Source organism: Balaenoptera acutorostrata, chromosome 2, assembly GCF_949987535.1.
Source record: "Balaenoptera acutorostrata chromosome 2, mBalAcu1.1, whole genome shotgun sequence".
Classification (NCBI taxonomy): Eukaryota; Metazoa; Chordata; class Mammalia; order Artiodactyla; family Balaenopteridae; genus Balaenoptera; species Balaenoptera acutorostrata.
Genome location: NC_080065.1, coordinates 131318928 through 131339519, shown reverse-complemented (window position 1 = coordinate 131339519; position 20592 = coordinate 131318928). Strand labels below are relative to the sequence as shown.

Sequence of the window (20592 nt, the reverse complement as noted above, 5' to 3'; positions counted from 1 at the left end):
CGGCGCGCGGGACGCTCACGGCCACCTCATCTGCAGCCCGGCTGGGCTCTGGCCCTGTGTTTTATACCACTATAGGCAATTAATATTGCATCAGCCGTATTTTAAATTTTCAAAACCCACAATATAATGTAATGGCATAAGGGCATTTATTATTAAAGGACACCCGATGGGGAGGGAGGTGGAGGAATCGCTGGGGCTGTTGCGCAAGGCGGGGGCGACAGGGTGAGACCCAGGGGCTGGGGATGATCCCCAGGTTTGCTTTTGCAGTAGGGGGGCGTACCGCGCGGAGGGGAAACCCGCTCTGCTTCGAATTTCAGTCCAGAGGTGATGACGCAGAGTTCTTTGAAGACACAGTGGGGAAATGTACAGACGACTCCAGGACTTGGAACATTAATTTTTAAATCATGAAGGTGTTTCTGCGTCTCACAGATAAGATTTCCTCCCCCTTTTAGAGTATGTGGAAGAGAGAGAAGGAAACGGGCATCTGTTGAGCACCTACTGTGTATAGGCACTAGGCCAGGATCTTTGTGGCAAATATCTCATTATCCACCCCCCACCACACACACACACACAGAGAAGCCTAGATAGACCGTGGAATAACCTCCTGGGTGACAATTCCAAATGAATTTCTGAAGTGACCCCGAGGAAGTCCAAACGATTCTGTCCCAGCAAAGAACATTTTCTTCCCTTTTTGCATCTCTCTCCTCACCTCCCATCTAGCTGTTTGAATCTTTTAAAATAATAATGTTTCCCGCGAAAAGCCAAGCACTACCAGACACCTTAAATAAATAATCTTACTTAGTCCTGACAATAGCCTTGTAAGTATTCGCATCTTCATGCTGCAGACAACCGATGGAGACTCAGAGAAGTTACACTCACTTCAGGATCGTTCAGCCAATGAGTGGAGGTATTGGGGGCTCCTACTCCCATCAGTCAGGCCTAAAAGTTTTCTGTCTGAGTCAAGTTGAGCAAATAGAAGCTGAGAGATTAGCACGTGGGAAGCGTGGAGGAAGGGCCTGGAAACCCTGAGGTCCGGGGAGGATCTGGGTGAGAAGATGAGGCAGCCAGGAAAGAGGAGCAAGGAGAGAAGATTGCAGGAGACTGGCCTCCCGGAAATGACAGTCCAGCCCTTTTGGGTTCTTACTTTTAAATCCTTTCCAAGACTAGTTCTCCTTAATCTCCGAGAAAGAAAAAACACTGCAATTCGGGTTGAAAAATAAAGCATTTATTTTAGGAGTTAATTCAAGGGGTAAAGAGAGAAGGAAACAATATTTTATTTGTATCTATTCGGACAACGAAACCAAAGGTCACACAGCAACACGCAAATTACATGAAGCAACGAAAGAAAACATGTGACGGGGCCAGAGGAACTGGGGTGAGAAAGATCCAGGCCGGGGTTTCGCCCCTCTTTCCGTTCAAAACTATGAGTGAACCTCCACCGAGAGGTTGGGGGATGGAAAGAAGTAGAGTTAAATAAATAACAGTAAATAACGGTGCTAACAATAATAATAAAAGCACAATGAGGTGAGACATGTTAGAAGGACTTGCATATGATTTGGAAAAGTTACAGTTACTTTCGTTCGAGCAGCTGCCTCTACGCAGCTGCTCTGGGAGTCTGGCTGGGGTCAGAGTCCTCAGTCCGATTGCTACCAATCCCCTGCTTTCCTGCAGGCGGTCATCACCCCTCAAACTGCTGTCATTACCCAGCAGATCGTGGCGGACGGGCCACAGCAGGGGCCGGCTGCTGCTTGCAAAGCAGCTACAGGGTCCCTCCCACCCCATCCCAGCATTTTCAGTCGCTGAATTGGGCCCACCTTTTCTGGAGCCCACCTTATGGTGGAGAACAGCTCGGAGCCCGCTACTCCCCGAACATTTTCCCTGAACCTAATCTATGCTACTTTAGAGAATTTACAACAAACCAAAGGATGAAATGGATAAAATTTAGGTGACGAAGGGAGTATAAGGCTATCCTTTGGAAACATACATGTATTTTATATACTCTAAATAAATCTCCAGTACATGTTTGTGCCCCACTTAGACTCTGTGTTATTCCTTATCGCTTCCTTCCCATCCCTTCACCCCTTGTCTAATCGCGCTTAGTAAAGTGGTGCCTTCACCCCAGAGTCGTGCGTTCGGGCCAATTGACCATCCCCTGCGTTTGGGCTCCCGCTGTGAGGTCGCGCAGTCGCGTGCGCGAGGGCGATTTTCAGCACCACGGACAGCACAAGCCCCTCCAGGCTTGCCTTTCATGAATTTTTTTTCTTAGCGCCCAAACTTTTCTGGTGGGAATAGGAAGAAAAGAATGGAAAGAGAAGGCCGGGAGGCAACCAGGTGGGTTAAAGGGGAAAGTCTGTGACTTCGGGGGAGAGAGCCTGACCTGCCAGGAGACGTCTCGGAGCCCCCATAACCGTGCCCCCCAACTCCAGGGGGACATACACTCAGCTCTCCCGGCCCCGGACGCTGCGCCCCGCAGCAGTCAGTGGACAGCCGAGTACTTCATTCGTTTCTGTTTCTGTCTTTGGTTACAGAACCAGACCCTCACCACGTTCTTTTTAAGGTCCAGTTTTTCGGCGATGGCCGCGATCTTTTCGGATGAGGGCCGCGGCTGGATAGCGAAGTAGGCCTCCAGCGAGCGCTTCTCCGGTGCCGCGATAGACGTGCGTTTGCGCTTCCTCTCACTGCCGTTGAAGAGCTCCGGCTTGCTGTTTTTCTCTCGGTAGGCGGCCTCGGCTTCCTCCAGCCAGGCCTGGAGCACCGGCTTGAGGGCGATCATGTTGTTGTGCGAAAGAGTGAGAGACTCAAACCTGCAGATGGTGCTCTGGCTGAGCGAGCCGACGCCGGGGATCTTGAGGTTGGCTAGAGCCGCACCCACGTCCGCCTGGGTCACCCCCAGCTTGATGCGCCGCTGCTTGAAGCGCTCCGCGAAGGCCTCGAGCTCTCGCGGGTCCGACTCCACGTCGCTGAGGCACGCGGGCATGGTGCTGTGAGGCGCCACGGCATGTGGGTGGCTCATGCCCATGGCCTGATGCAGGTGGCCCATGGCACCCAGGTGATGCGGGTGGATCTGTGCCGGCATCACCGAGTGCTCGGGGGCTCCCAAGCCGCTGACGCTCAGCGTGGGCGAGATGTGGTCTAGCAGGTCGCCCTCGAGGCCCTGGTGCACCGCGTGGTGCGGATGCGAGGTGAGGGTGGCCGGGTGGGAGATGGGCACGGTGGACGAAGTGGACGTGCAGGGCACGCTGCTCATGGTATGGTAGGTGGCGTCGGGCTTGAACGGATGGTTCTTGCCGTGGGAGACGATATCCACCGCCGCCAGAGCTTCGGCGCGTGCCAGCAGGCTCTCATCAAAGCTTCCAAATATATTACCCTGCAGCTGCAAGCGAGAAGGCGCACAGCACGGTCAGTGGGGAATACTGTCAACTCAGGATTAAAACACATTTTCAAGCAACCGAGATGCCTCTCCTCAAAGCCCAGGTCATAAAAATTAATACGGAGACAGAGGCTCTGCTGGAACAGACGTGTGGATCAGAGACATGAATGAGAGAGAGAGAGCGCGCCGGGAGAGAGCACGGGGGAGACAACGAGAGGGGTTCAGACAGCGGCGATTGTTCTGGGCGACATGAAAAAAACATGAACCAAGTGCCTGTCAGAAAATGTGCCTTAGAGCGGTAATTATGCTCCACTACGTACCTGCGGGGCTGGGAGACAGACTCGGCGCATGGCCTCAGAGCCGGAGTGGAGGCTGGAGAATTTGGGTTCTTGAAGCACCGGGTGCATGCCGAAAGGCTGCTTGGCGTTCATGGCCATCATCTTCGCACGCCGGGCAGGGAGGCAGCGAGGGACATGGATCTTCTCGCTCGCTCGCTCGCCGCACTCCAAGTGAGCGCCGCTCAGCGCCCGCGCTCCCCTCGCCCTCTCGCTCGCTGCCTCCCCTCTCCCCCACCTGCTCCTTCACTCATCTTACAAGCAGCCTGCCAGGAAGGGCCCGGGCGCGCGCGCAGGCGTGCTCACGTGCCCGAGACTCGCAGGGGCGGCCCGGGAGGCGAGGCCGGGCAGCAGCTCTCCGCGCGGGCCCCCGCCGCCCCAGACGCAGCATTTATACCCTGGCCGGGCCGGGCCTCTCCCCGTCCGCCCCGCCCTGCCCGGCTCCAGCCCGCAGACCTTCCGGATTCTTTCTTCTTCTTCTCGGACCTTCTTTCCCCCAAAGTCCCAAACCTCTCCATCCTGTCCCAACTCTCATAACCCAGATAGAAGGGCAGCCGTGGGCCGGGAAGCTGACCACCCCCCCTACCCACCCACCCCCACCCCATACACACACTTTGCCCAGCTGCCGCCAAACTGCCCATTTCCAGGGCGCTCCTGGTCCCACGCCGGTGCGGTCCACCAGAGTCCGGCCCAGCCGCGCAGCGAAGGGGCGCCTCCAAGCTCCCAGACGGGCTCCGGGGAGGATGAGAAACTACCAGAATGAGCCCCAGGTGACCTCCACCTCCCGGGATGGAGGTGGGGAAAGTAACTGCCTGCCTAGTGCAGGAGGCCTGAAGTTTCCTCCCTGCACTTGTCTTTCTTGCCTTCGCTTGAGAAAGACAATTTCCCGCCCTCCCCTCCCCCTTTCCCCAAGCCGCCAGTCTAAGGAATCTTGCAGGTTATTTTTAGGACTGCCCACCGGCCCTGGGAGTCGATCAGAGGACTTCTGCTGGGCCGCTGATGCTTACAAGCCCCATTAGCCACAACAGCAGCGTTCATTTTAGAGGTCCTACTGTGTGTTGGGCAATTTAGAGTTAGCTCAGGGTACCCTCAGTGCCCTATGGAATAGTTACTGTTGTGCCATTTTATAGACGAAGAAAACGAGGGTCAGTTGGGTTAAGCCCAAGACAACGTAACTGGGAGCAAAGCCATTCACTCGTTCCGTTGTCGTTATCCGTTACACACGTATTTACTGGTGGCCTACTGTGTGCCAGGCGCCACGTCTGACTTCCCAGGCTCTTAACCACTCAGCTACTTTGTTTTCCCTCCCGAAGTTTCGGACCTGCGTGCCCCGAGGTTAGTGCTGCCCCGCCCTCGCCTCCCCTCTGCTCCCCTCTCCTTCCCTCTTCTCTCCTCTCCTTTCCCCGCGCTAGTAAACATCGTGAATAATGCATGGGGAATCCTGGGACCGAGGCCGCGCCGCCCTCCGGCTTGGGAGAAAAGCCCTGCGCGCCCAGCTGAGCCCACCTCGTCGCCTCCACCGCGGAGCGGCCTTTGGGTTTCAGTGATCCTGGCAGCCTGTAAGCTAGGACCCCACGCCTGGGGCTTTGAGTCAGGATTCCACGAAGGTTAACGGGGGCGGGGGGGGGCGGGGTGAAAGGGGCCACCCCCTGGCCTAAGAGAAAGCGCAGCCGGGTCTGGCCTCCCCACCCTCGGGTCCTGATAATCCCTCTTCTCCGCATCGGAGTCAACCCCCTTGCCTGGGTCCTGTCCTCCAACCAGCGGAGAGGATTAACCCTGGTGCAGGAAGCCACGTGTGGCCCTTTCACTAACCCTTTCTGAGCCTCGGTTTCCTGAGCTCTAAAATGGGAATTGCATTGCTATTTGCCTTCTTGGGTTCTGGTGCAGATGTTGACAGCTGGAGTAGAAAGGAAAGCATTGAGTCAACTTCCTCACAACCTGATGCTTGGGGGCTCAGGCTCTGCCCTGGGATCTTGCTCTCAAGAGGCCAGGAGCCAACTCAGTGTCTGGGTACTGCAGTTTCCTCATCTGTTAAATGGACATCGTAGTTTCACCTCCACTGATTGTTGTGAGGAATGCACTGAGATAAGCACTTGACACAGTGCCTGGGACACTGAAATCATGGAATAATGTTTGTTCCTCTCTTCTTCTCCCTCCTTTGGGAGCAGGAGTGGCCTGGGTCCTCTCTCTAGAGAACGGTTTGTCTGCAGGTGCAAACTGGTTCCTTGCTCTCCTCTGTTCACCTGCTTTGCACCAGACTCCGTGGTGAAGGTTGAGACACAGATGTGAATCAGACACAATCCCTGCCCTCACAGGATCACCAGTCTAAAATCCACTGCAGGAAATTGACTGTTCACTTGCACTGCAGTGGAGCGGATGTAAATTCATGCACAAAACACAGAGCAAGGCTGGTGGGATTCTTGAAATACAGAATACACACCAGAACCGTGAGCCTCAGGAGGCCTGGGCTTGGGACAGCATTCAAACACTGTGTCAGTGTGATGCTGGCTGAGCCTCAATTTACCCATAAGAGAGGGCTGGACTAGATGATAGCTAAATGCTTCCAGCTGTAGCAAAAGACTACCATTCTGGTTAATTTAAATGAAATACATTTTGAGCAGGTCAGGAGCTTCTCTCCAGGAATCCTCAACTCTCCAGAAGCTAAATGCAGCATTATTGTATCACTCACCAGCATTTAGGACCACTCATTCTTGTTTTCTGCCCAATACTAGAAGCCAAAAGAGAAAACGGGGACAAAAGCTAGGTATACTGGATCCTCTAGGGAGAAGAATCTGTAACTCGCCTGGCTTCACGGTGCCCTGAGACCCTAGTTGTCTGTGAAGCTGAACCCCCAGAAACGAAGGGAAAGGCCCATCTACATCCATTCTTCCCCGCTTTGTCCCTTCAGGGGCCTGGGAGATACTAGCCAGGATCGAGGTCAGGCAGGGGTCAGAGACAGGGCAAAACCAACTAGCCCCCTTAGGCCTCCAGTGCAGACCTTTGGCTCACCAGCCCTCACTCCAGCATCCTGAGGCATTAGGATCACAAATCAAAAACCATGCTTGCATCAGACAACCTGTGTTCCCTGGGTTTTTCCCACCCTTCCCTTCAAGAGGGTCTACTAGCAGCTCTAAGCAGCCAGCAGGAAGATGGCTGCCGTCCTTAGGGACCACTCTTACTGAGAAGGCCCTGGAGATAACAGACTGGAGAAGAATGAAGGAAAAGGCCATTCAGAAAGTAACTGGAAGGAGAGCCCCAGAACACAGTTGATAACATCCTCTGTACTGTACGGGATTTGCAAACTTAAATTCTGTCAGGGGCAAGTCTCGTAAAATTAATTAGCTGGGTGTATACAAGGGATGATTGGGACTGTGGTAAACTGGAGAGCACATGTCCCCACCCCATGGGGTTAAATTACAGTTAAAACACACACACACACACACACACACACACACACACACATCACGTATGGGCCAAACAAAATCTGTCTGAGGGTCCAAGGAAGGACCACATGGGCATTTATGCAAGTGACCCTAAATGGGGCATTTTCTTCATGCTACAGCCATTTCCGAATACCTACTGACAGCTGGGCCTTGTATAGGTTCTGCAGGTATAGAGCACACTGCTTCAGGGGCTCATAGTCTAGTGGGGACAATAGAATTGCTGCATGTAACCCTAAGTCAGGACACAAAGCACCATGTTCTCCAGAAGGACTAGCCCTATAGGAATTCTAGGAAGGGCGGGGTGGGGAGAGGCATTTTCCCTGAGGACCAGTGGCTTTCAGCTTTACTATGAGTAGGAATCATCTGCAACCTCTTAAAATACAGCATGCTAGGGCCACACACAGAGATTTGGCTACAAGGACTAAGGTGCTTTTTTAATAGACATCCTTGATTTGTGTGCAGATGATCTGGGACCATCAATTCAAAAAACTTGCCCTGCACACTTGTTATATGATGATGATGATGATGATGATGATGTTAAAGCCCTGATTTAATTATGTCAGTTTCACCAGGACTCAAAGAGACAGTTTTCCTTCTTTGACTCTTTTGCATCTTCCTCTATTATGTCTTGGGAAGAACATGATGTTTTATGGTCTCTGTTTCTCAAAGGACCCCGGGACTTCTTTGAGGATGCGTCTTATCTGTTGCTGTGTCTACAGGTATACATGCAGGGAATTAATAATTTGTGTTGAGTGAATGAATGTATGAATAATATCCTCCCCAGGACTCTGGCCTGTGGTGATAGTGACAACAAGAGGAGCCATTGGTGGGGTGGTTCCTTGTGTGCCAGACTCTGGGCTGAGTGCTTTGGAAGTATTATACGCTGAATCCCCACATCAAGCCTGTGAGGTTGATATCATTATCTCTATTTCACAGATAAGAAAACTGAGGCACAGAGAGATTGAGTTGCCTGAAGGCGGTAAGCACGGTAGAGTGGAGACTGGAACCCAGGTATCTGACTCCTAAGCCCATGCTGAAAGCTGACTAACATCCTGCACTGCACCAGTTTCCCCACCACCCAAGCCCAGGGCCTGAGGGAGCGGGGTGAGCTGGCTTTTACTCCTTTCTCAGAACGCCATGCTTCCAGAGGCTCAGAGTCTGGCCCTGCTCCAGGCGTGCTTCCGGCTGAGGCCACAGGGAGAAGCCAGCAGCTACCCCCCTCCCACCTCCATCCCTGGCCAACCTCCACCTTCCAGTGTTGGGGAGAGAGAAAAGGGGTGGAATGGGAGATGGCCCCGATAGGACAGCCCGAACTCAAGATGCCATCGCGGGGAGGCAGCTGGCGGGACTGCCTGGCCAGGTGTTCGCAGCCGCCCGCCTCGCCTTCCTCTCCCTTTCTCTCGTCTCCTTTCACAAACTTCTCACATGTACCCGCCGCCTGCGCAGCTGCTGCGGACTCGCCTGTCGGCCGCTTGCCTCGTATTGTCTGCGCGGCCTTGGATGATCTGAGACGCCCAGTGGGACTCAGGAGCTCGGGGCCGAGCATCCGTGAGGGACCGGCACGCGCCAGGAGCCCTCCCCTTCCCCTGCGGTCCCCGCCGCGGACCAAGCGCTGGCTCTCAGGCAGTATAGGGCTCCATGCAGGTCCCTGCTTCCTCCCGGCCTGTTTCCTTATCTGAAAAATGAGAGGACCGAGCCAAGGGATCGCCAGGAGCCCTTCTCCACCCTGCATTCTTTCACTGAAGACATTTACCAAGTGCCTACTATGTGGCAGCCACTGTGTTAAGAGGTAGGAATTCAGCTGCAAATGAAACAGACAGTCCCCGACTGTCTGTCTGATGCTTCAGCGGAAGATGAGCAGTAAAAAAGAAAGTCTCCAGTAGTGATAACTACTACAGAGAAAATAAACCAGGGTGATGGAACAGAAAATGCATGGACAGAAAGGGGAGAAGGACCCTTTGAGCCAAGGCCAGAAGGAGAAAACGGAAGATAAAGGGGAACAGCACAGTGTGAAGGTCCTGAGGTGGGATCAGCTTGGGGTGTTCAGGGAAGAGCAGGAAGGCTAGAGTGGGGGGAGTGTGGTGGGAAAACTGCGAATGTGGGGAATGGCAGAGTCAAAAGGTAGGAGCTGGATTTTGCAGAGAGGTTGGGATTTGCTCCAAGGAGAGTGGGGAGCCCCCAGAGCATTTCAACAGGACGGTGATAGGATTTGAGGTCTACTTCCGGTGGTTGTGCAGGAACTGGGTGAGGTGGTCCAGAGTGGAGGCGAGAGATCCCAAGTTTTCTGGGTTTAGTCCTGGGCTTCATGGGGAATCCAGGTCAATGGTTTGAATTTGAGGTGTCATGGCCCAGGAGACTCTTCCTAATAACGTCCTACAGCTTTTTCGTATTCCTCCCTCCACACCCTGTGTAGGTCCCCTGTGTCTTCGTCTTCGAGCTCTAGACATTATCATACGTGTTGTGAGAAGCATGGCCAGCTCTGTGCTTGCCCTCAAGCTCCTGGACTCAATAAACACATGGTTCTGGCACATGAGGACTGGTTTCGCCTTCCTCTTCTCCAGTTCATAGGTGTCTCAGAGTTCAAAGTCATAAAGTCAATCCCCCTGTGGCCTAGCTGGTTGCCATCTCTTCCATGGCCAAAGGATTAGGCCATTTCTCTTACCCAGCCAGCTTGGCTGTGAAGAGGCAGCAAGGGGTGGTGGACAGAGCACAGGAAGTGTGGATTCTAATGTGGATGTATAACTAACCTGCTATGTGATCCTGAACAAGTCACTCATGGTCTCTGGGCCTCAGTTTCCTTATCACTATAACAGGATTAGGGAGACGGGCTCCACAGGCCCCTTCAGGACCTGTGTGGATACCTCAAGGTTTTAAGTGTAGATCTTGGGGAAAAGGTAGAGGCCATATCCATCGCCATAAACAGAAACCACATTCTGATGGTTCTGCAGTGTGCTCTGTAAGCAAAGCAGGGACTTCTGTTGCTTTGTGTATCCATCATATGCTTGCTGAGCACCTAGTCTGCGCCCGGCACATGCTAGGTCTGGAGATAAAATGATAAACAAGGGCTACATGGTCCCTGCTTCAAGAAGCTTAGAGTCTGCTGTTGTCTTATTCAGTCTTCCTAATACTCCCAGAAGGGAGCATTATCTCTCCACCTTTTCTTTCTAGATAAGGAAACCGGTTCAGAGAGGTGAAGTAACTTGTCTATCAGTGCACAGCTCATTGTTTCTTGAGCTCTAACTCTGCCAGCCTGGCTCTGTGCTTTATGTCACTTAATCCTCACAGCCACCCTCTCTATGATGTAGGTACTATTATTACATCTGTTTCACAGAGGGGAGCCCTGAGGCTCAGTCAGAGAAGTTAAGTGTGTTCCTTGAGGTCACACAGGAATAAGTGGCAGGGATAGGATTTGAACTCAGGTGTGCTTTCCAGAGACCACAAGCTTTCCTGCACACACACTAGACAGCCTCCAGGAAAATGGGTGAAACTTCTGCCACTTGTTCACTTTCCTTTAAGCCCTGGATGCAGCGAAGAGAAGCAGAGCCATTAACAAGCCTCTGTAAATTAAAAAAAAAGAAGAAGAAGAAGAAAAAGAAAGGCAGAAAAGAAAAAGGAAAAGGCAAGACAAGTGAAGGCTTTGCTCCCATCAGGGGGGAAATCGGCGTCTTGTCGCCTAGCTCCATGCCCTGATTTATGATAAAAAATTTAGAGGAAATCATTTATATTTTAAGGGATCTAAATAGCTGCATGAAAGTTTTATCTAAAGTGCCACTGTATTTATAGGCAGTTCTTCCATGCTGGAGGTAATTAATAGACGTATAAATCGCAGGGCTCTCAGCTCTCCTGCCCGCCCCGCTGGATGGCGACGCGGGCCTCCTCGGCACCTGGGGACCACGAGGGAAGGGGCCGGGCGGCAGCAGCAAAGGGACCTGCGCCAAAGCTACCACCCCCCGCCGCGCCCTGTGTTTTGTGAAGCCTTCGCTGGGACCCAGGAGCTATTTCACATTAGACTAGTGGATGCAGCCCGAAGTCGAAGCCTGGCCACAGTTGCCGGCTGCCCAGTGTCTAGTCCCTTTCAAGTGTTGTCCAAAAAAAGCACAAAGGCAGCCCCCCTTCTCTCTTTCCCGCCCTGCCGCCAGCGCCAGGGAATATACTGCACCTTTCTGGCGGCCTTATAACTCCCGAAGGTCCTGGTAAATGAAATCTTGTGCTCCCTCACTCCCCCAGCCCAACTTTAGTCAGACTCCCATTTCCCTGTGTGTGTCCCCTGCTCAAGACGCCAGGCACTTGTTTTGGAAAAGGAAGCCAGTTGTGAGAGGCCTGAGGCTCTCGGCTTACTTTAATTAAGGCCGTGAAATATTGATGGTTTTGGCTCTCTCTGTGGCTGCCACACCTTACAAGCCGGGAGAGAAGCCCAGGGATGAACAAGCTAAGGAAGGCCAGATGGTTTCCCTTCAGAAAGGCCATACAAACCTACAGAGGTGTCACCACCTGAGATCATCCTGGGGCCCTAAATAATTGATGGGCCTCCTGAATATGAAAAGAAAAAAAATCCAACAAACTGGAAATAACAGTGATGACTCACTCAGGGTTGAACCTTTGGAAATGGGGAGAGGGTGTGCTTACCCAGCGGGCTGAGGGTAGACAGACTGGGGGATAAAGAACAGCCCCCGTGGCCCTTTTCTTTCATTTGGGTTCCTTCCAGTAGAGCCATGTTGAGCAGCTCTCCGTCCGGAGGTGGGGCAGACAGAACCTTCCCCAACTAAACAACCTCCTTTCTTTTCCTTGAGAGACCAAGGATGGGCATTCCTTACTGAGGAGAAACTGTCCAGCTCCCTTTTGAAGGCTCTTTAATTTCCCATGCTCTGATAATATATGCCCCCTCCCCCCGGCAAAGTGGGTTTAAAAGAAACTCACACACAGTCACCTATTTACTCCACCATTAAATTTGAGCTGGAGGATAAATTGTGTCTATGTTTTTTTGCTTGTCCTGTGGCCCTAAGCACAGCACTACTGAAAGAGTTGCCATCCTGGGCATTGAGATTATTTTCACCTAGTGGATTCACTTATGGGACTTAGAAGGGGAGTGATGGTGGTGCTAATGGTGGTAGTGGTGGTGGTGATGGTGGTGGAGACCTCATCTTCCAAGACCCATGTCTTCTGTCTGGTCTAACCCATTTGGGTGAACTGAGGTCAAAGATTATTTCAGCTTTTGACATAATTTGACCTTCCCATTGACATATTTTAATACATTAGTCCAGAAGGGTTTTACAGATAGCTGCTTTCTCTTTGCTAAAATTAATCACTTTACAAACAATACAAAACACTATAAGCAAATACTACCCCCTTCCCCTTCTTCGCGTGTATATTTATCCATAACTTATTATATTTCTCAAACAATTTTTTTAACACAACAAATAAGACAATGAAGTTCTGGCCTTATGAGTGGGTTCAACATCCAAGTTCTAGTAGATTAGAAATACAGGGAACCTGGAAGCTCTTTTCTAGTGTTTTTCCAGACCTTTTTTTCCTGTGAAAATGGCAGTTCATCCATTTCTTCTGCTCTTGCATCCTACTTCCTGAGCAGTGTAGAGACTTTTGCATGCATTTGCAGTGGAGCCTTTTAAAATTCAAAATCAGGTCTGGTGGTAAATAGAAGGATCTGGAAGTGAATGTCATATTCTGAAGGGCTATAAGCCTCACGATATGGTAGGTGGGTACTCTGTTACATTTCATCTCACATTTATAACCTCCTTATTCTCCAAAGAGCGTATTATACATAATGGGCCAGATTCAGTGCAGTAGGAAATGACTACATCCTTTGTGAATAAGTGGTAGGTCTTCCGGATAGTTGAGCCCTTGATAAAGGCTATGAGTGGGAAGTGGCCATGTGATAGGGAATGGGCAGAGGATTTGGGGAGTCGGGGAGGCCTTTTCTGAGTTGCTAAGACCTTAATGAGAAGAAGGAAGCAACCATAGGTCAAGCTCTGGGGAGAGTTTCTAGGCAGAGAGAGCAGTGAGCTGGGAACGAGTCTGCGTGTTCAGAGACCGGGAAGAAGGCTGCTGTGGCTGGAGCCAATGAAATGAGGGAGAGGAGTTTGGAGAGGTGAAGGGGTTAAACAGGACCTTGTAAGCCACGGTAAGAAACGTATGCTTTATTCCAAGTGCAGTGGGAGGTTTGAAGCAGGAGAGTGATACATATTGTGATAAAAGTCTCATAAAAGGGGACACGACCCAGTCTAGAGGCAGGCTGCTGGCAGGGAGGTTTTCCAGAAAAAAAGGGGGTACTTTTGCTGCTCCCTCTGTCTGGAATTCTCCTCCCCGGACAGTCACAGGGCTCACTTTCACACTCCCTTCCTGTGGCAGCTCAACTGTCCTCTTCTCAGTGAAGCCTTCCCTGACTGCTCTTTTTAACATTTCAACTATCTCGCCCTCCTCCCTCATTTCCTCTGCCCCTCCCTGCTTTATTCGTCTCCATAACACTCATTATCTTATGTACTTCATATAAGATAGGTGTATTTTCCTGTTTTATGATTTTTATTGCCTGTTTTTCAGATAGAATATGTTTGATAAGGGCAGGGGTGTGGCTTTAGTCCCTTCTACATACCTAGTGTCACAGACACTGCCTAAAGCTCAGTAAGTATGTGTGGAATAAACGAACTAACCTGAGCCGAGTTTTGACAGCACCTGCTTATTATAGACAAAGAATGGCACTGCCTGCACTGTTGATGAGGAGTGGACTTTGAAAAAGTTAGCTCCGTCCATATCCCTTATTCAGGCCCTCATGTCTAAGGGGAGGCCATACAGTTTTTGTGATCTTGAAGGGTATCAAAGGTGGGTGGGCATCAAGCTCACCTCATACTGTGCTCCCATCATTCTGTTCTAGCCCCATGGCCCTCTTTACGTCCCTCAAACACGCTAAACCCATTCCCATCTCTAAACCTCTGCCTTCATGTTCCTCTAACTAGAATTTTCTTCCCCCATTTCTTTACTTGGCTAGTTCCTCCTTGTCATTCAGTTCTTAACTCAAAGGTCACCACCTCAGAGAGGACATCCCTGACCTTCGCTGACCACCCAATCAAAATGATTTCCATCTATCCCATCCCCCACCACTGGTCACTTTCTATTCCATTACTCCATTGGTGTTTTTCAACCTAGCTCTTCCACTATCTGAAAATAACTTGTTCCTTTACTTGTTTACATGCTTATCACTCATGTGCTTTCACTAGAATGTAAGCTCCATGAAAGCAGACAAAGTCACCCTTGTTTTTTATGGACTCCCCAGTGCCTGGCACATAGGAGGTGCTCAAAACGTGTGTTGAATGAATGCATAAATGAATAAATAAGTCAGACAAGCTAAGATTGGCCTAGAGGTGCAGAGTAAGTGATTGGCATTGCCCAGGAAATCCAATTCCCAGTTCCCTCCTCCCCTTTAGAGCACACTGCCTTCCCGATGTATGTGGGAAAAGATAACCGAAAAGATAAACAAGAAGAGCTGAAACTTTTCTAAGCCCAAACTCCAGGGGAAATGCTGAGCTCTCGTACAGGGAAGAGGAAGCATGTCCCAGCCCTGGGAGGGTCACTGCTTCCATTGTTCACCTGAGCCTTTGGGTCAAGAAAGCAGATTATTGACATCATAAAACTGATTAGGACAAAAAACAATAAAAACTCAACACTGGCTATGACATGACTGTTCCATTGTACAATCTGATGGAGGAAATGTATCTAGGATTACCCAGACAGTCAATTATTCATGAGCTAAACGTCCAGGCATCAATTACCTGGCTTGATGCTCTTATTCATTAAGGAGATTGAACAGCCCAACTTAACAAAGCAGGAGAAAGTTGCTAAGTAACAGAAGTTACCTGACCAGCCCACAACACTGCAACCTCCACAATATGAGTCTTTTCATGGCAAGAGAGGGCCCAGGGATCACCAGCACGAGAGATCAAGTGGTAAAGCCCACTGGGGCTAGTTTCAGCTTTGGCAACGGGAAGGGGGTTGAGGGCAGATGGGCTGGATTTAGAGACATCGGAAGGAATGTACAAGACAGAAGCTAAATAAGTTCATTTGTATCATTTTTTTAGATTCCACATATAAGCTATATCATATGATATTTGGCTTTCCCTGTCTGGTTAACTTCACTTAGTATGATAATCTCTAGGTCCGTCCATGTTGCTGCAAATGGCATTATTTCATTCTTTTTTATGGCTGAGAAAACATAAATAGACTCACAGCCATAAAAAACAAACCTGTGGTTCCCAAAGGGGAAAGGCGGGGGAGGCATAAATTAGGAGTTTGGGATTAAAGTATACACACTACTATATATAAAATAGATAACCATCAAGGACCTACTGTATAGCACAGGAAACTATACTCAATATCTTGTAATAGCCTATAATGGAAAAGAATATTAAAAGAAGAATATATATATGTATAACAATCATTTTGCTGTACAACTGAAACTAATACAACACTGTAAGTCAACTATATTTCAATAAAAATTTTTAAAAAAAGACATAAGCTAAATCACCTTTTCCAAATGAGAGCAATATTTACCAGGAAGAGTAAGAATATTTTACAACACGTACTGTTAATATGTCAGTTAAAAGTCAAAGATGCTTATCTAGCATATAATTGAGCAAAAGTACACTACAAGCATAACAAAAAATCCCCTGGGTGCTACAAATTCTTGGATTTTTCTCTTCAGGCATCCATCTGAGACTGAGTCTAAAAATCGTTTTAAGGACAGGAAAATTTATAAACAGGATACAAAAGTTTGTATAGAGGACACGAAGCTTTATACATGCAACGTACTTAACTTTCTCCTTATAAAAATTTGTTCCACTGTAGATAAAACTATAATCCCCTTGACTGCTACTTCCAGTATTTGCCTGTATAACTTTTATAATCAAAAAAAAAAAAAAAAAAAAAAGACTCATGGGGGAATACCCTGGCATCCCAGTGGTTAGGACTCCAAGTTCTCATTGCCGAGGGCCTGGATTCAGTCCCTAGTCAGGGAAGCTGCATGGCGCAGCAAAAAATTAAAAAAAAATAATAATAAATCAGGCTTCCCTGGTGGCGCAGTGGTTGAGAATCTGCCTGCTAATGCAGGGGACACGGGTTCGAGCCGTGGTCTGGGAGGATCCCACATGCCGCGGAGCAACTGGGCCCGTGAGCCACAACTACTGAGCCTGCGCGTCTGGAGCCTGTGCTCCGCAACAAGAGAGGCAACGATAGTGAGAGGCCCACGCACCGCGATGAAGAGTGGCCCCCACTTGCCGCAACTAGAGAAAGCCCTCGTACAGACACGAAGACCCAACACAGCCATAAATAAATAAATTTTTTTAAAAAGCAGATTTGAACATACAGATCGTGAGGAAAAGAGCTTGTGATTCCAAATTCAGCTCATACAGGGGTTGACGCAGGGTTATCAAAAAATCAGGATGCTCACTATATCCAATATTCCAGGGCCTCATGTAGTATAGGCAGGACCGGTTACATAATTTGCCGGGTCCATTGCAAAATAAAAATGTAAATCCCCTCGTTCAAAAATTATGAAGAATTTCAGGATGGCAACAGCGGACAATTAAACCAAGCACGGGGCCCTTCCAAGCATAAGGCCTGTACAACTGTGCAGGTTACACGCCCTTGCAGTGGGCCCTGGTTGCAGGACTAAGAGCCCAGGCTTCCGAGTGAGACCAACTCGGGTGAGCCCAGGCTTCACCTTTACCAGATGTAAGGCCTCAGTGAGCCTCCATTTTCTCAGAGATAATAATGGGAGCAAAATGAGGATTGCGTGAGGCCATGCATGGCTCGTGCTAACCACTCCACAGGGGATAATGATCTTTAACGCTGTGGAAATATTAATGACAAGCGGTGACAGCGGAGCCGGCCCCTCCAGGCCTGGCGCTAAGTGTCTGCACGGGAAACTCTACGCGTGCATACAGACTCCACAGCAAGCCGAGCCACTTTCCCGCTACGCTTGGGTATCACCTAGTCGTAGGGTTCAATGGAATTCCTTTCTTCCCACAGCTGTTAGCACCTGAGAAGGGCCTGATTTGGGTTGATGTGAATATTTCATGCGAAGTGAAGCTGTTGTGAGTTTGATAACTAAGGTTCATTCTGAACCAGCATAATTTGGCCCTTTCATTCCATCATTCATTCATTCATGAAATGCTTTTTTTTTTTTTAAAGAATTTATTTATTTATTTATTTATTTACTTATTGGCTGCGTTGGGTCTTCGTTGCTGCACGCGGGCTTTCTCTAGTTGCGGCCAGCGGGGGCTACTCTTTGTTGCGGTGCGCGGGCTTCTCATTGCGGTGGCTTCTGTTGTTGTGGAGCACATGCTTTAGGCGCGCGGGCTTCAATAGTTGTGACACGTGGGCTCAGTAGTTGCGGCTCGCGGGATCTAGAGCGCAGGCTCAGTAGTTGTGGCGCACGAGCTTAGTTGCTCCGCGGCATGTGGGATCTTCCCGGACCAGGGCTCGAAACCGTGTCCCCTGCATTGGCAGGTGGATTCTTAACCACTGCACCACCAGGGAAGCCCATGAAATACTTTTTTTTTTTCTTTTTGGTCGTGCTGTACCCCCCACCCCGTATGGCTTGAGGATCTTAGTTCCCCGAACAGGGATGGAACCGGGCCCTCGGAAGTTAGAGTGCAGAGTCCCAACCACTGGACCACCAGGGAATTAATTCCCCATGAAATACTTTTCATGGTCATTTGCTGGCATTGGGGAAGCAGATAAATTATAAGCAATTCCTGTCCTCAGGGTTGGGGAGTGGGCATGAGGACATGCATTCTGGAAAATACTGCCACAGCCCTACACGGGACTGACTTGTTCGCATCTTCTTAGGTCTCAGCTCAAATGTCAACTTCTCAGCCAGGCCTTCCTCCATTACCCTCCCTAAAGAAGACTGCCAAGGACCATGTCCCATGACCCCATTTAAGGCCTTCATAGATCCTGTTGACTTATTTGTAAATGACAGGGACCATATCTTGTTCATCTCTGCATCTCTAGAACACAGAGAGAGGCCTGGCTCATAGGAGCACAGTAAATATTTTTCAGTAAATTAATGAATAAAGCATGAGGGAATTTTGATGATTCTGTGGGAGCACAGAGAAGGAGGACTGCATTATGCTTGAAATTGTTGCAGATGGCTGCCCGGAGGTGGTGTCATTTCAGGTGAGTCTTGAAGGAGGAGAGGGAGTTTGACAGGCAGACAAAGGTGGGTAGATGTTCCAGTCTGAAGGGACAGCATGTGCAAAATCAAGAGTCCCAAGGGAGTTCAGGAACTGCAAACTTTTTTTTTTTTTAAGTTTATTTATTTTATTTATATTTTTGGCCACATTGGGTCTTCACTGGGGTGCGCAGGCTTCTCATTGTGGTGACTTCTCTTGTTGCAGAGCATGAGCTCTAGGCTCACGGGCTCAGTAGTTGTGGCACACAGGCTTCAGTAGTTGTGGCTTGCAGGCTCAGTAGTTGTGGCTCTCGGGCTCTAGAGCACAGGCTCAGTAGTTGTGGCGCACGGGCTTAGTTGCTCCGCAGCATGTGGGATCCTCCCGGACCAGGGCTCGAATCCAAGTCCCCCACACTGTCAGGCGGACTCCCAACCACTGCACCACCAGGGAAGTCCCAGGAACTGCAAACTTTTTAGCGGGACAAAGGGGTAGGACCCAGGTCACAGGAGGGCAGGAATTAGGCCCAGACACAGAAGTGGGAACCAGATCACTAAATATGCCATATGTAATTCTGAGGAAGCTGAGTTTTATACTGGAGGCAGGAAAGCCCACTCCATTCATCCGCCTGCTCTGTGCCAGGCACTGAACTAAGTGTGATGAATACAGCCGTGAGCAAGAGATATATGGTCCCTGACCTCAGGGAGCTTACCTTCCAGCAGGGAAAACAGACATGACATCAATCCAAAATGACTTATATTTAATCATTAAACAAAACTAATTAAAAGCAGTGTAATTAAACATTACGGAGAAAAGCAGAGTGTGATGAAATCCCATAACAGGGAGAGCTAACCTGGTCTAGGGATTAGAGAAGTCTCCCCTCTTGGACTCTCAAATTGGTCCTGGAAAAATCCATTGCTTGATGTCAAAAATTAACTTTAACTACATGTACCAATGGGGAAAAAAATCTCATATATATGTTGATGAGTTCAGTAAATCCATTCCCAGAAAGAAACATTTGACTTGTTGCCATTTATATAATACTTTAAAGCATGCACAATATTATTGTCTACTGATACAAACATATAGCATAAAGGCATGCATGGGAATGAAAAACACCAGAATCAGTGTAGTGAGTCCCTTGGGAGTAGGGGTGAAGGTTGGAGTAAAGAATATCACTGGGGAGACTGAACTGTATTTATAATATTTTATTTCTAAGCTGGGGATAGATACATAGGTTAATTTTATTGTCTATGCCTTTTCATATTTTTGAACTATTTCACTTTAAAAAATAAAGTTAACTAAAGTCTACACTAAGTATTTTTTATTAGTCATCATTACCACAAAGGAGATTGTAACATCTGTTCTCCAAAAGAGTACAGGAAATGGAAATACATATGTGATACCAATTCTAGCACATATTGCAGGGTAAATAAACTCCAAGCCCATAAAAATTGTCATTAGGTCAAAAACTTTCCCCAGTCCTGTAAGTTCTTCCCAGAGATTCTGTATATAAAACACAAAGTAAGTAAAGGAAAGAAATGCTGTTTTTAAAAAACCTGTCCTTGTAAAAGCAACTTGTAAAAGCAAGAACATTTATGTTCTTATAAACTAAGACTCTTTGGTGACTGTCTGGACCTCTTACAAATTCCTTTTATCTTTATTTGAGAAAGAGGCAACTAAAATGGAAAGCAATCCAGGGAAGGCGGAAATAACTGGAACCTCAAATTCTCACCAACAATGCTGAAGTCGAGGCGCCAGTGGGACAGCACCCTGATCGATGTCTAAGTGCATGGGAATGGCTGATCCTCAGCCCCATCATAAATGGCTTTCAGTGGTACCCCTCGGAGGGGTCTCCTGGACTTGCGTGCATCCCTGGGCTCTGTGACTGAGGTCAAAGCTGGTATAGAGGAGGAACAATGGACTTCCTTGATCGGAATATTTCCTCATGAGTCCACGGTGGATCTCTGCAGCAGTCCTTAAAATAGCCAGTGAGGAGTAATTGGACGGGCAGCCAGTTATTGATCATTCAGCAGAGTGCTAGCAGCTGTCAACAGGCCAGAGTAATAGAGAGACCGTGGACCTGCCCTCCCCTGGCGGAACACATTTCCCCCAAATCCTTATCACAGACCCAGAACTAAAAGCCCTAACTAATTTGCTACCTCAGCAGCACAATGTCTAATAATATCCCCTGATAAATGGAGATAAATAGTGTTTGGAAGGTGGACAGTGCTTTCTAGATTGACAGCCCAATCCTAGGAGAC

The 20592-nt window shown here is 49.1% G+C and overlaps 1 protein-coding gene across 1 annotated transcript; it reads right to left on the bottom strand.

Annotated features, from left to right (window-relative positions):
• Window positions 1-2476: 2476 nt before the first annotated feature.
• Window positions 2477-3810, bottom strand: POU4F3 (POU class 4 homeobox 3). Its single transcript, XM_007194179.1, has 2 exons — window positions 3691-3810; window positions 2477-3373 (listed from the first exon to the last, which is right to left on the bottom strand). Exons 1-2 carry the CDS (start codon window positions 3808-3810, stop codon window positions 2477-2479), a joined length of 1017 nt encoding a protein of 338 aa, XP_007194241.1.
• Between the last annotated feature and the right edge of the window lie 16782 nt (window positions 3811-20592).